The sequence below is a fragment of the Schistocerca nitens genome, chromosome 9, assembly GCF_023898315.1.
Source record: "Schistocerca nitens isolate TAMUIC-IGC-003100 chromosome 9, iqSchNite1.1, whole genome shotgun sequence".
In the NCBI taxonomy this organism is placed as follows: Eukaryota; Metazoa; Arthropoda; class Insecta; order Orthoptera; family Acrididae; genus Schistocerca; species Schistocerca nitens.
The window spans coordinates 62,472,439-62,489,438 of record NC_064622.1 but is presented as its reverse complement, the minus strand read 5'-3'; the positions used below and the strand labels follow the sequence as shown (position 1 = coordinate 62,489,438).

General features: G+C 36.2%; 1 protein-coding gene across 1 annotated transcript in view; it reads right to left on the bottom strand.

Annotated features, from left to right (window-relative positions):
• Positions 1 to 17,000, bottom strand: part of LOC126202942 (X-linked retinitis pigmentosa GTPase regulator-like) — a 414,771-nt gene that overhangs the window by 61,681 nt on the left and 336,090 nt on the right. Inside the window, exon 12 of the mRNA XM_049937044.1 lies at positions 14,491 to 14,611. Coding sequence (XP_049793001.1) covers positions 14,491 to 14,611 — 121 coding nt within the window. The remainder of the gene's footprint in view (positions 1 to 14,490; positions 14,612 to 17,000) is intronic.

Sequence of the window (17,000 nt, the reverse complement as noted above, 5' to 3'; positions counted from 1 at the left end):
TGCATAACTTCCTTCTGATGTTTTGCTTTTATAGAAAGGCATTGCCAGCTTTCATCTTTTCTGTATGCAACAATAAAACGTCATCATCTTCCTCTTCCAATAACAACACAACAACCATAGCAAAGATATCTCGCCTTGCGTAGTTCTTACTTAAGCAACTGCATGCTTGTCTGTCAGTGCATTCTGCAATGCACCCACTGCAGACAACAATGATGCCATCTGTCTTCTGTAATCGCTGTTGGTCGCTGTTGCTCTGTTCAGAGTCACACCTTAATATGAACTGCTTTTAATGTGTACCGATGTCAACTACATCATGCTAATGTCCAGTGATAACAACATAATTAAATTTCAACTGTAACTACATCTGATGATAAAGACTCATGTAACTTGATTTTGCTAGCAACAGCAAGTTTATAATCATCATGTTGTATGAAAGAAATGTGAAACAGATTATCTGGGAGAACGGATGTGATGGAACAAAAGCCTAATGAGGAATTAAATAATCTGGGGAATCTAGATAATTGGGTTGAGATGGTCGATCGTGTGAGTATGAATGAAGAGAAATTGAATGAATTAAATAAGACCCATGTTATTGCTATTAGTTGAGTGGATAAATTACAACACAGGAGGTACTGAATGAAACTAGGAAGTTACTGAAGGTGAAAGAAATGATTTAATAAAAATATGTGGAAAATTATGCTCAATATTATGTTACAAAGAGACTGAATGGGCTTTATTAAAGAAAGCACTGAGTGTATTATTAAATAAGAGATTAAAATCAAATCAGAAAGAGTTTTTACAAAACAATGAGGGTAGTAATATTTGGAGTGAGCATTTTACCTTTCAAAATGGGCAGGGCATTAAAAAACTACTCTCCCATATTCAGATTTTTCCAGTGGAGAGCCAGGATTACTTTTCAAAACTAAAAAAGGTTTGTTAACTAGACACTGAAATGATCAAAGGAAAGTAAGGGCCTTAAAAATTTGTTAACAGAATCTTCCATTGGTTCTTGGTAGAACAACAACATTATAATAAATGAAAAGCACCAGTTTGCTTTTGTTCTGCAATATTACTTTTATTGTTAACCAGTTTTCGGCTTACAAGGCCATCTTCAGACACTGTAAGCCAAAAACCAGTTAACAATAAAAGTAATATTGTAGAACAAAAGCAAACTGGTGCTTTTCATTTATTAAAAATTTGTGTTTTGCGATAACTGCAAATATAGATGCAAACTGAACCTCAAATTTAAAATTGCCTAATAAATGATATTTTATAGTGGATTGTATCCAGATGAAATATTTTGTCAAAGATAGTTTGATATAGCTTTATTTTCTGCATATAAATATAGAAAATGTAACTAATTTTTGGTTACTGGTATTTAACATCATGTGGTGAAGCCCAGTTTAGAAAGATAATATGTGTAACAACATGTTGGCAAAACAGAAAGTGCATGAATGCAGTGACATATTGGTGTGCTCGATGCCCTGCTACCACTTCAGTAGTGGGTGGTTGAATGGCCTCTATACATGCCACATAATGCAATGTACGACTCTGGCAGGGGTCTTAGTGCCTTAGAACAAAAAATATGTATTTTTTTCACCCGGCAGAAATTCAAAAGTTGGTATAATCACACCACGTTTACATGTGACACAACTTCTTGAAGATGAAAACTGAGTTTCTGAAACCATTTTTCATTCTCCTGTTTACCTGTTAAGAGTTGAAATGGTTTTGTTACATGGGTCAAATATTGCACCTGGAAATCAGCTGTTCCAGCTTCTGATTTAGTAAAAAAAAGACTGACGGTCTTCAGTTGAGTATTAAAGGTAGACAACTTCATCGGTCTACTTTTCCTTCACTGCACAAGAAATTACTCCATCCACATTTGCTAAAAGTGTTTTAGCAACAAGACATAATGTACCAAACCAAGCATGTTTCGAAACTGTTTTAGGTGTAGGCAGCGGGAAGGGGGAGAGGGGGGGGGGGGGTGTTTGCGTCAGATACCGGTAGAGGTCGAGCCTATACTATCTCGTTTATGACTCTGCCAACCCATGAAAGCTAGTAGGTACTGAGTGCTTTCTTCCCCTAACATGCAAATTGAGCTCATTTCGATTCTACTGCCCCACTAAAGTAGGTTCTGCCAGTAGCATTGTCAGGCGTAGGTTGGATGGCTATGAATGGCCATGGAAGGTTGGAATCAATATTCTGCTGATTTTGTAATTATCAGATTGAGTCAGAAAGAGAAACTATGTTGAGAAACACCTTAAACCAAAGAAGTACTCTGTTCACTGGTGGGAAAATGCTGCTGATTCTCAATATGACCGGTCATTTGTTGGAAGCTTAAATAGAGCCAAAAGAAGAAAATGAGTAAAGGTCATTTCAGAAAACAACTGCTGAAGTTTTTGTAAAAGCAAACATTCAAATCAAAAAGCTTCCCATTAGCACTCTTTTTTAACAGTCAGTTTCAATGCACTAAGGCTTTGTCTTCAGGCACATAGCATGACAATATTTTAAATTTGTACAACTAATGACAAACAAACAAAAGTAGATACAAAAATTCCCAAAAATAGATGCAACTTTTACCAAAAATAGATGCTACACTTTCAGTTCCCTAGTAATAAGTCATTTGGTGGGATGTTATCCAGTAGGGTATGCTACATTTAGACAAATCTGAGAAATATACAAGATTTGAAAGTGCATTAAAAACTAAGTATTGGGGCGAGGATACATAAAATAAACTGGAAACTGAACTGTAAGCTCAAACCATAGCATAACAGCTGTGGTGGATACAGACAATTTGAAGAGTGGTACATTTAGATGATCCTACCAGGGATGAACATCTACTGAAAATGGTTTTAACCCTAGAATAACAAGGTGGGGTAAAAATTACTCCAGTTCATATAATTTTTTATCCTATGTTGGTACTACTGGCTTCTAGGGTGGGAATCATTGTTTATCTTTCCATTCAGTATTGTTGTTCATGTTGAGGAGGCTATAAAGTCTCAGGCTGGCTATAAAGTCTCAGGCTGTATTCTCCATCCTCAGATAAATTGTGAAATTTACCCGTCAGGGTAAAAAACCACCCAGCTTTGATATTTATGTTAAATTCTTTTTGTTTACAAAATAGGTGGTACTTTCTTTTGCAGACACAGAAAATGCCTTCTGATAAAATACTAAGAACTACAGATGAAATAATCAGAATTTGAGTGTCAAGAGGCTGAAAACGTATATTCCAGTGACTGATGAAGATGTGAGTGAACCTTGAAGCAAAAATGAGGCAGATGCATGAGAAAAAATTTACCCAAGAAGCTTCACATAAAGAAGAGCAGCAAAGTTCCTTTGAATGCTGTGTCTCTTCGAAACCAGTGGGCAAAGACCATCGGTAAAATATTTATCAACGTTGCCATAACAGTTTAGTTTGAAAACGTTTGATGTATTCAAAATTTCATCAAATTTTGAAATTAATTTATAAAAATCTATATTTCCTTTTATATGAGGATCTATTTTTTTTTCTTTGTTGTCAGCTTTATATTTTTTACCAATATACATTTTATTTGTGATATTATGCTAAACAATTCCTTCAATGTTTCTTACGCTTTATGTTACGTTCTATTGTGTTTCGTACAGTGTTATAACAAAACTGGTAATTGAATATAACAGATGAGTACAATCTCATATTTCCACATATGACAAGCATGATACAATAAAATACATTGATATTATAATTATTATTTACTTTGTCATATTTCCAAAGATTAACAACAGTCTGTAATAAAAGTTGCACATTGTTTGATTATTACTTTATATTACCCCTTGTAATTGGACACATTCCTCTGACATTACGCCCCCCCCCCCCCCCCCCCTCCTTTTTAATAGAAATAGCCGATACCAGGAATATTTTCGAAACTGGTATAGGTGATCATTATCTCAGCTGTTAAACTAAATGAATTTCATATATTTTGTATATGATGTGTTGTATTTCAGGCTAAAATGTATAAAAAGAAATTAATTTGTTGCAATCGATATTTACTAGCTCTGCATGTATAGCTAAAATTCTTCTTCTTTTAGATATACTTGAAATTATGAAATATCTGGTATACTTCAAATTCATATTATTAATTGCACAATCTAACATTAATTATTAAATTTATTTCTGGATTCATTTACAAAATAATGATATAACATGGTGATGATTCTTCTTTTGTCAAGAAAGTTTGTAAAGTCTTTTGTTTTGTAAACTCTTTGGAATGTGTTAGTACTGCAGAACGAGTTAGTAGTAGTGGGCATGCCTCTGATGGAAATGGATGTGTTTTTAATTTTGGCAATAATAGCGTAATTTTTGGTTTTATGAAAATGGAGATAGTGAAGTCAGTGTGATATAGAACAATGGGATAAAATAAAAAAAATCATAGAAACAGAAATTACTTTATCAGTTATCTACATCTACATGGTTACTCTGCAATTCACACTTAAGTGCCTGGCAGAGGGTTCATTGAAACATTTTCATACTACTTCTCTACCATTCCACTCTCAAATGGTGCGTGGGGAAAATGGAACACCTAAATCGTTTCGTTTGAGCTCTGATTTTTCTTATTTTATTGTGATGATAATTTCTCCCTACTTAGGTGGGTGTCAACAAAATATTTTCACTCGAAAGAGAAAGTTGGTGATTGAAATTTCATAAATAGATCTTGCCACAAAGAAAACAGCCTTTGTTTCAGTGACTGCCACCCCAACTTGCAAAACATATCAGTGACACTCTCACCCCTACTGCGCGATAACATGAAACGAGCTGCCCTCTTTGCACTTTTTTTATGTCCTCCGTCAATCCTACCTGGTAAGGATCCCACACCATGCAGCAATATTCCAGCAGAGGATGGGCAAGTGTAATGTAGGCTGTCTCTTTAGTGGGTTTGTCACATCTTCTAAGTGTTCTGCCAACAAAGTGCAGCCTTGTTTTGCCTTCCCCACAATATTATCTGTGTGGTCTTTCCAATTTAAGTTGCTTGTAATTGTAATTCCTAGGTATTTAGTCGAACTGACAGCCCTTAGATTTGTGCGATTTATCGTATACCCAAAATTTATCGGATTTCTTTTAGTAGGATTTCTTTTAGTACCCATGTGGATGTGACCTCTGACTTTTCTTTGTTATTGCCAATTGCCACTTTTTGCACCATACCGAAATCCTCTCTCGATCATTTTGTAATTGGAACTGATTGTCTGATGACTTTACTAGATGGTAAATTACAGCGTCATCTGCAAAAAATCTAAGGGGGCTGCTCAGATTATCACCTAGGTCATTTATGTAAATCAGAAACAGCAGAGGGCCTATGACACTACCTTGCAGCAGAACGCCAGATACCACCTCTGTTCTACTCAATGATTTACCATCTACCACTACGAACTGTGACCTCTCTGAGAGGAAATCCTGATTCCAGGCACACAACTGAGACGATACTCCATATGTACGCAATTTGATTAAAAGTCACTTGTAAGGAACAGTATCAAAAGACTTCTGGAAATCTAGGAATATGGAACCGATCTGAGATCCCTTGTCGACAGCACTCATTACTTCATGGGAATAAAGAGCTAGCTGTGTTGCACAAGAACGATATTTTCTGAATCCGTGTTCGTTACATATCAATAAGTCATTTTCTTCAAGGTGATTCATAATGTTTGAGTACAGTATAAGCTCCAAAATCCTACTGCAGATTGAGGTCAGTGATATGGGTCTGTAATTCAAATGGGTTACTCTTATTTCCTTTCTTGAATATTGGCATGACCTATGCTACTTTCCAGTCTTTAGGAACACACCTTTTGTCAAGTGAGCGCTTGTATATGATTGCTAAGAAAGGCATTATTGTGTCCCCATACTCTGAAAGGAACCTGACTGGTATACCATCTCGACTGGAAGACTTGCCTTTCTTAAGTGATTTGAGTTGTTTCACAACACCTAAGATATCTACTTTTATGTCACTCATGCTAACAGCTGTTCTGGTTTCGAAATCTAGAATATTTACTTCGTCTTCTTTTGTGAAGGAATTACGGAAAACTGTATTTAGTAACTCTGCTTTAGTGGCACCATCATTGGTAACATTTCCATTGCTATCGCATAGTGATGGTATTGACTGTTTTTTGCCACTGGTGTACTTTACATACAACCAGAATGTCTTTGTGTTTTCTACCATATTTTGAGACAATGTTTCATTGTGGAAACTATTAAAAGCATCTCGCATTGACGTCCGCATTAAATTTCGAGCTTCCTTGAAACTTAGCTAGTCTTGGGGATTTTGCATTCTTCTGAATTTGGCATGCTTTTTCGTTGCTTCTGCAACAGTGTTCTGACATGTTTTGTGTACCATGGTGGATCAGTCCCGTCCCTTATTAACTTATCCGGTATGGATCTATCTATTGCTGTCGATACTGTTTCTTTGAATTTGAGCCATATCTGATCTACACTTACACAATTAGCTTGGAAGGAATGGAGACTCTCTCTTAGGAAGGCATCAAGTGAATTTTTATCTGCTGTTTTTAATAGATATATTTTGCATTTATTTTTAGTGGTTTTGGTTGATATGGTTTTGAGCCTTGCTACAACGACCTTGTGTTCACTAATCCCAGTATCCGTCATGATGCTCTCTATTAGATCAGGATTATTTGTGGCTAAGAGGTCAAGTGTATTTTCACAACCATTTACAATTCATTCAATTGTTGAAAGTAATTCTCAGAGAAAGCCTTTAGTACAATTTCGGAAGATGTTTTTTGTCTACCACCAGCTTTGAACATGTATTGTCACCAGCATATCGAGGGTAGATTGAAGTCTCCACTAATTATAACTGTATGAGTGGGGTACTTATTTGTAATGAGATTCAAGTTTTCTCTGAACAGTTCAGCTATTATACCATCTGTGTTGGAGGGTTGGTAGAAGGAGCCAATTATTATTTTGGTACGGCTGTTGAGTATAACCTCTACCCATAGTAATTCGCAGGAACTATATATTTCAACTTCACTGCAACATAAACTACTACCAACAGACACAAACACACCACCACCTACTTTATTTAATCTATCCTTTCTGAACACGGTTTGCGCCTCTGTAAAAATTTTGGCACAATTTATCTCCGGCTTTCTGTTCCTATAGCGATTTCAGCTTCAGTGCTTTCTATCAGCGCTTGAAGCTCTGGTACTTTTCCAACACAGCTACGACAATTTACAACTACAATACCGACCGTTGCTTGGTCGATTCGTGTCATTTCTTTGCCCTGTACCCTTTGAGACTGGAGCCCTGTTTTATCTTTCTTGTGACTGTCTAACCTAAACAACTGCCCAGTCCACACCACACAGCCCCTGCTACCCGTGTAGCACCTCCTGTGTATAGTGGACACCTGACCTATTTAGCGGAACCTGAAACCCCACCACCCTATGGCGCAAGTCGAGGAATCTGCAGCCTACACAGTCGCAGAACCATCTGAGCCTCTCGATTCCGAACCTCCACTTGCTTCTGTACCAAAGGTCCGCAATCGGTCCTGTTGACAATGCTGCAGATTGTGAGCTCTGCCTTCATCTCGCTAACAAGACTGGCAGTTTTCACGAACTCAGACAGCCACCGGAAACCAGAGAGACACACGTTATTAGTGCTGACATGAGCCACCACCTGCAGTTGGCTGTTAACTAGAACCCACAAGGCCGAAATTGCAGCCTCCAGACTCTACCACTAGACATACTGCAGCCAACAATGGAAAATGAAGATGTGTGTGTGTGTGTGTAAAGCTTTTGAAACTAATGAAGAGGCTGAAAATTTGCTGGTGATATGTGGGAGGGTAAGATTATGCCCTGAATCTTTTTTTAAATTTTTTTAACAGAAATAATTTAGAAAAATATGAGATAAATTTTTACCCCACCTTGTTACTTAGGTCTCGGGATTCACACCTTGTTACTCTACGGTTAAGCACGCTGTGGTGGAAGTCAACAGAGAAATTCCAAGTCAAGGACGGGGTAAGGTGGCTCACCAATTAGATTTCCTTGACAGGATATTCAAAATGGATATGCTCATTTTGGTGCTAGAAAGTGCAGGATGCATAAGCATGAATACTATTTTTAAAAAGAAACGTGTTCCAAAAGATTAAGCATGTTATTCGGAATGTGTTATATGCCAAAAGATGGAAGTAGTCACATCAAGAATAAATATGAGTTTGTACCCAACTACCCAAAAGTGAGTGTACGATTTAGTGGCTGTGGACATGAAATGTAAATACCTTGTGTTCTCTTATTTTCACTGTAGAACTTGTCAATTCAAAGTATTGGCAATAATAACTTAGAACGGAAAAAAAATATTTCTTACACTTTGACAGTTTCATCCCATTATAAAATTTTCTTAATAAAATAGTATATAAATTACTTGTAAATTCGAATAGGGAGTACTTTATTTGTTTTTTTAAAATATTGTCTGCACATGTTCAAAATGTTAAAAATTTTACGTGTGTTGCTTCAAGATCAAATAAATTTGGTAAGTTTTTATACAGAAGGAAGTGGGTTGCAGTACTAAAAAGGCAGAATTGTATTATTTCTATCGACGTCAATGTCAAAAACAATACAGTAGCTTTTCAAAATATAGATCCATGTAGTATGTAGAAGTTCTAAGAATTCTGTTGCTCCAGTGACCAGTGAAGATACCGGAAAGGTAACTGACTTTCAGTTTCTGACAAAACATTATTATAAATGTAAATCAGTGAACCAAGGAGAACACACCTGTGCTACTGAAATTTTTAGTCCATTCGGAGATGAAACGGGTGATTGTTATTCCAAGTTTGTAAGGGTGGGGGCTCAAAAGCATACAACAGCATAGCGGTAACTCGACCTTATGGTGATAAGACTATCACAAAACTGGAATGTGTGGATCATGTCAGAAGAGGATGGGCACCAGCCTGAGGAAGTTGACAGTAAGTCTGAGAAACAAGAATCTTTCTTATTGTAAAACAACAAGGGGTACACTGGCAGACAAAATTATTGATTAATTACAACAATACTATTGGGTGGTTATCAGGAATAACTCTGATGATTTTTTCAAAATGTGGCAGGCATTACGGACTACGTTCTTCCACAACATGTCAACAGATGGCAATCAAATTCATCCACTTTGCCCTCCTGGGCTGTATTCATGCAACACTCAATACTCAAACACTTCATACAGCTAAAAACATTCCATCCCAGCAGCAGTCGTGGAAGTCATAAAGCCCATTTACAAAGAACTGGCGTGTCCTGACTTGTTGAAGAAGCGTCTACATACACAATCTCAGAATCCAAATGTTCAAAATCTCATAGGGACTCGCACACCAACAAATATTTTAGTTGGGAGAAAGACATTAAAAGGGGGTGGGGAGGTTCTTTGATGCTGCTATTGCTATGGATAATTGCAAACACTGATAGGATGGAAGTGATACAGCATGTGGGAATTATTCCTGGAGTAAACTTTAAAGGAATGGACAAGGTTAGCATCAATGGTCGCTGAGGACTCCAGATGGAGTAAAGAATGAGATTCATGGAAAATGATCAATAGGATGATACACAGCACGGTGTAGGGTGCTTCTGAGTGAGTAAAAATAAAAATAGAACATATACTAAGGAAGTTTTAGTCATTTCAGGGAATTGCAACATAGATATAAAAGTCTACTGAACTAAAATAAAAACACAATGTTGAGTATAATAAAATTGTTTTGGAGAAAGTACAAAAAATTATACAGAACATAGACAAAACTTTGTACTTGCCAAAACTCTGGCTGAAATGCAATGATTTTAATTCAGTACACCAGTAATATAATGTATTATGTTCTGTTAAAGTTTCATATCCACTGCCACTTTGGTTTCTGAAATACAGGGAAGCCGGGTATTGTCAATACATGATGTTACAACTCCCTTTACATAGTCAACTAACATTTTTGTTTAATACTCTCAGTATTTTGTTTTGTACAGACTTAAAATATCACAATTTTTGTAATTTACAATCTTCACTGCTTTACGTAAAGTAAATCCCCTGTTTGTCACACGAAAATGAGATAACAGATGTAAAATAGTTTAAATGACTCTATATAATGAAAGATTACTGTGTACATGAAAGCTTTCAACAAATTATAAAATAGTAAGAATAAACATAAAAGTGGAGCAGATTAAGAATTGTATGAAAAAGATCAAATATTTATAGCAGAAAAAATTTTTTGTACGAGAACTTGACGTTGACCAATTCAATGAAGAATTTTGAATAGCTTTGCATAATTTGTTAAAAATGTACAAGTATAATAAATTTAAGTGAAAGAAAAAATTTAGAAAAAGAAAAATTTATTGATAGTTAAAAGAATATAAATAGGATGACAACTGCGACTGCATGACTCATTCATACAGAATGAGACACCTGCATTTGTTTTGAGTGGATCAGAAATTAGTATGTGGTGAGTGTGGTTCTGAATAGCTAGGACAGACTTTTTAAGCCAAGCAGATTGTTGCTGGGAAACTCCTGCGTGTATTTTTCCAAACTGTTGAAAAATTAAGGTAAGGGATGCTAAATGGAATGCATTTATGAGTACAAATTTTAAGACAGCAGTCACAGCCAGGGTTCAGAAAAGTTTTGGGGCAGTCCTTTAGAAATACTGCAGGAAGGATGTACCTGTCTGTAAATGAGATGATGTATTTTCAATTCAGAAAGTTGAATGGGGTTACTATTGTTAAGACATGCTCTGGTATGCCATTACCAGTGGCAAAGATGCTTAATGAGATAGTGCAGGTAGAATTTGCCCCACATAGCTTAGCAAGCAGGCACAGGCATGTCTTAACTTGAAAAGTGATGAGCCAAGAATGATTGAGGTGGATTTCCCATTGAGTCACATTTACCAACATTTAATGCACACAGCACAGCATGTAAACATAGCTACATTATTTTCTAAGCTTCAATAACTGTTCTTAGTATTAAAAATTTGTAAAATATTTACGTATTGGTTTAGTAACAAAAAGTTAATGTTAGCATAATGTTCCATGAGACATTATTTATTTTTAATAAATAGGGTTTGATGTATGTTTGATAAGCACTTGAGTGTGGTTTTTAGGAATTTTTTTTAAAATTTATGTTGGCCAAATTGGTTCAAAGTCTTAAAAATATTGTAATGTAATGCAAGTCACTAGGAAGATGCAGCATGGTATGAGCTGGACAGCAGCAGCAGCCAACAGGTAAACTGAAAGAAATATGGGGGCAAGGTATCGTAAACTGACTTTTTGGGGGGGGGGAATGTGAGAGAGGGTGGACTGTGAAAAGAGAAGAACTGGTATTGGAGATTTGGTGGAGAAAGGAGTCCTGATTCCAGGACATGATTTAGTAACACTTGTGTGTTTGAATTTTGAGTGGCAACTGGCTGTATAGTGGAAGCTTTGTGACTTTGATTATTTCATGATTTCATTCACTTAGAATTTTTCAGTGATACTGACACCTAATGATACGAGTAAGTCATGACACTAACACAACTAATAAGACAGAATCCTGCAGCACATGGCCTGAACATCATTCCCATAAAGTTGGGTACCCATATGGTAAATAGTTTTCCATCTACATTGACTCAAGTAACAAAAATTTAATTATTACCCCCCCACCATGCATTAGCTAAAATATCTTATATTCTTGCATGTTATGAGTTAACCTCCTAGCTTGCTTCTTTTTTTTTTTTTTTTTTTTTTTTTTTTACCAGGGTCTATATTAAATTAATCAAGCACAGTGTCAATTCACAAATGTTGAATTGAGAAGGTGTGATTGCATATAACTTATCATATGCTACATTTTACATTACAACATACGAAATGTACCTGAAGGTTCAAAGATGCTTTTAAAGCTAGAAGATACCTCAGTCTAGCTCCTTTATCAGTAAGAGGACATGATGTAAAGCTATTTAGTACTGCACTATATTACAGGTTAGTGGTAGATGGTGTCGGTTGCAGAATTTCTACTCTCCAAAACCATTTAGTTGTTGCAATAGGCGTAGCTGAGTGATCAGCAACAATGGAGTGCAAGCATTTATTTGATCTGTGCATTTTTAATCAGCAACAAAAATGCCACAGAATCCATGTATCAATCTGAATAATCTAAAGAGAGAATCTTCCAAGGCATTTCAGCTCCTGTTTGAAGAACAATGGCACAAAATTGATAAGCCCCCCCCCCCCTCCCCCCAAATTGTATGTCTGTTACAAGTTTTAATGAGATGCAGTGTCAGTTGCACAAACATCTACAAACATTATGATGAAAAGCAACAATATGCACAACAGTTTCAAGAAAAAACAATACATACAACAGTTTCAAGAAAACATTATCATTTTTGTTTTCATAAGACATCAACTGAATTTGAATGCAGAAAATATGGCAGAGCTTTATGTGGTATGCAGAAACTAACGCGTGGACAATGTTCATAAAGATGTAACTATGTTTCTTCCTTGTGTATAGGGCCTCAAATTATTCGTCAAAGGCTGCACACATTTCTCTCAAGGCATGCTGTGGAACTGAGATCTTTGTATTAGCTGTAGTCTTCTCAAATTATTCGTCAAAGGCTGCACACATTTCTCTCAAGGCATGCTGTGGAACTGAGATCTTTGTATTAGCTGTAGTCTTCTCAAATTATTCGTTAAAGGCTGCACACATTTCTCTCAAGGCATGCTGTGGAACTGAGATCTTTGTATTAGCTGTAGTCTTCTCTATAGCACTGATTTCAAAACAAAGCAATTAATTCCCCTGTGTCAATTTCAACATCCATCACACAGAATGATGTGTTGCAGTGGTAAGAGAATGGGCTAATACTTGGGAAGACAGCAGTTCAAATCCTAATCCATTCATACAGATTTAGGTTGGTCACAATTTCCCTTAATGGTTTAACATGAATGCCAGAATGGCTCAGTTCAAAGGGAATGAGCGAGTTTCTTCCTGATCCTTCCACAATCCGAACTTGTGCTCTGTTTTTAAAGACCTCATCATCAATAGGACATTAAATTCTAATCTTCCATCCTTCTTCAATGTCCATTTTCCCTCAATATAAGCATTCATTCAATAAAGTACACAAGTAGAAGCACAGTGTGTAGTTTGACAACAGCTCATGTTTGGTTTTTGTTGCAGTGTGTGAACACCATTTCTGCCTCACATAGGCCGACTAAACATTAAAGACTGTACTGGTGGAGAACTGCATGAGTATCACTTGCATAAATTAGAACAGCAAGTAACAACTGGTAATTTCAATAACAGTGTAGGGGGTCATTTATTTTGGCAGGAGTGATGTACAATAGGTGTCACCTAATTCCCAGACCTAATCCTAAAAAACATAAATCCTGCAGGATTCTGGAACAATTTCGAAGGCATTCTGCCCTAAGTATGGACTGCATGAGAAAAGTTTTTGTACATACGAAGTCATTAAACCAAGAAGCCATTGCGACTGTTGGCAGAGATGATGTTATAGTACAACACCAGAGCAGAATTTGAGACAGAAATTGTGAATATACCACTGCGTCACAAACTGTCTAAGTAGTTCTGCATTTGCTTACAGTACTTTCCTATAGTCAACAACACCTTCAGTAAACAATTTGAGTGTTGTCAGAATTCAATGACAAAGTGAAATAGTAAGCAGTGCTGTTCTGCACATCCTGTACTGTATTCATCAATCTCCAACTGATCGTATTTCAGTTATGAAAAGACAATGTGTCAGAATGTCAAACACATTTCAGAAATATAAGATGATAGTTTATCTATTGTTTGCAAGATGTCATGGGTGAAGACAAAAAGCTGTGTTTAACTTGATTTTTGCTGAACCTGTACTTATTCTCTGAGAGAAGCTCCAATTCATCACAGAAAATTGGTTATGTTTGAGCTTAGAACATGCTCTAGTATACTCTAACACGTGGGTGTTATGGATATTGGTCTGTAATTTTGTCAAACAGTTCTCTTACACTTTTTATGAATGGCAGTGACTAGTGTTCTTTTCTAGTCACAGTGCATTATTCCCAGGACTCAATGAACATAGTGGAAATTATATTGAAAAATAAATTAAAAGAGATTGATTTTCTGAGTACCCTTTATTTGATTTGCCATTAAAATAAATAGTGCTACTCCAGTGTCTGTGTGCATTAAGAAATAATAATAATAATAATAATAATAATGCCTCACTTTTGAAATCATGCAAGATGAACATGCACATATGCCTTCACAAGGCACACTTTTAGCGCTCCCAACTGTCCTTGAAATGTTCAGTAACTATTAACAATTAATAGTTAGTGGTTGTTAACTATAGTTTGATCTCTGTCCCATTTGTGACTTTTCTGTTTTCAATTTTGATGAAAACGTAGTTTGAGACACTGAAATAAGACTGCATATGTTATAGGTGAAAGACAAAACTAAAGTGACATGCCATATTAACAAAATCAAAACATTTTTGTTCAGTCAGCCTTGTCTAACATGCATATAAAACAATGCTAAATACCTACGTTTCACTTCCTGTTGTGAAACCTTGTTACATTCACTGACAGGAGTTGATTCCGCATCAACTATATCTGTCTCTTCTTGAGCTACATAATTCTGTATGTCTACTGTGACAGATGATGAGATCTATAACAAAATAAGGTCAAATTATTACAACACCCTGAGAACTACTTAAGCACAGAATATTACTGATTAAGTTCATACCAACTGGTCTCCAAACTGATGGCTTTCCACATCTCACAAGAAATCAATGAGAACAAAGAATGTTAATTAACATTTGTGCTCAGATACCTTGTTCTTAGATGCACTGAATTCTACAAAATCATGGTCAAAGATTGAATTCCAGAACACAGAAAACAGAATGAATAAAGAGCATGTCTCACCACATGGAATGGAGTGGAGCAGTGTACAGCATATAAAGACACCATGTCAAATTTAACAAGTACAAAGTATGTGCCAAAAGTTCAATTACATGGTTAAAAAATATAGTGACTGTGGTGAGAAGACCAACAATAGTTGACAGATAGATAGATAGAGAGAGAGAGAGAGAGAGAGAGAGAGAGAGAGAGAGAGAGAGTTGAAACAGAAGGTAGCATCTAATATTTAACAATGTGCAACAAGATCATTAGAGATAAAGAAAATAGGCTTGCACTGCACATTTCCATCCATTAATATAATTTGGAGTAATTTACTACCACAAATCCACACGTAGCTTCAAAGTATTCGTGCTGAAAAGATATCTGGTGTCCAGCTTCAAACTTCACATAGGCAACTGTTTAAAAGGTTAGGGATTCTAACGACAGGGGTTATACATGGACAAGGAAAAAAAAATTCCCAGATTTCCCGGTTAAAAATACACTTTCCTCCAGATGAAAACACACTTTTTCAGTGTTATTACGTGACTGTATATTTTCCCTCGGAAGTGTAAAACTTATACATGGGCATAGAATTTCTCGGTGCTTTAGAAAACGGAACTCAAGAAAGAAAACTCCTTGTGGAAAGATTTTTGATGTGCAGAAACATGTATGCTGCATATTTTCGTATTACGAAAGTATAAATTCGAATTCCACCAAACACCGCATGTTACTTTCCGAACCATTGTACTTGAGATTACAATACACTTTTGTAAGCCAGTCTTAGCTCATGTCACGTGATCCCGCCAGCCGATGACAGCAGATATTCAGACCACAGAACACGTGATGTAGTCAGCTAATAGCAACATCACTGTTAAGTACGCGGATACAAAAACAGGGAAAGTTAATGTTTTAAATCAATACACATAGTGTTGTTACAAGAAAGGCAAAGCTTTCACATATAATGTTGATATTTTTGTGCGTGTTACACATTAGGATATATCACACAAATGTGCCAGTAAAATTTTTTGCTGAGTCCAGTCACTTGTCCTCACAAATGAATTAGCTACCACAGAGGAGAGAGAGCTTCCCGTAGCACTACATCAATTTGCTCATATTAATGACATGAATGTCTGATCTTCTGGGCTCGAAATACTTCTAAATGGCTCGTCATCAAATGCTCTGTGAATTAAGAAATTCATCATACATTCTCGCACATGGTTCAACTTGCGTAAGAGAACATTTACTTTGAAAGTAACACTTTTCAAACCACCATTCGCAGTATTTTCCCGTGACCTGTTAGAAATAGGTTTGTTTCAGTAGTCGTCAGAGAGCGCCAGATAACAGGTGCCACTGCGCTTTGGCAGCTGCTATGATGCAGGAAGTCCATATGTTGGTACGTGTAAAACATTAAAAGATCTTACATTATGTCATAAAAGAAATAAGACATCAGAGGATACTCCAAGAGCATCGGAATTTCATGAACCGTACTAAAATGGCTCGTTTAAAGTGCATACTTAAAGAGCACATTTGTATGTCCAGATTACCAATGAAGTAGACCTCGACCTGATATTAAGCTTTTCAGCGTGGGTTTCGGGATGTAAATGTTCTTGGAGTACCAGTATTGGATGGGATTATTTGTAATCGGGAGAACCAGAACTCTTCAGAAAATTTGCACTCTTTATTGCCTGTTAGCTAATAACTTTCTGTTTTGAGTGACATAAAATTAAATATAGGATACATAAAACCAGTAAAGACAAGAGACAAGCAATACAGTACACATTTCTTCAATCCTTAACTCCTAGGACTGTTTTCTCTCTAATCTTGCTACAGTTTTACATGGCACGCTTTCCTTTCTGTGCAAGAGTCTATTACCTCATCAAAGTTCATCAAACATTTTGTTACATGAAAAATTGAAATATCGTTGTCTAATACTGCGTAAGCTGTTAATACAAATAGTACCCAAGACTGGTGTGGTTTCTTGATCTGATTACATCTGTTTTGTCACTGTCTGCTAGATAAAACAAAATAGGTCTTTCGAACACTGCAGAAATTGTAACACACACCAAATAAACGAGACTGTTTTGGCACAAATGGTCATTTTTATAACATGACAGAATATAATTCACGAAGACCAGCATAAAATGCCTATTACACCTACT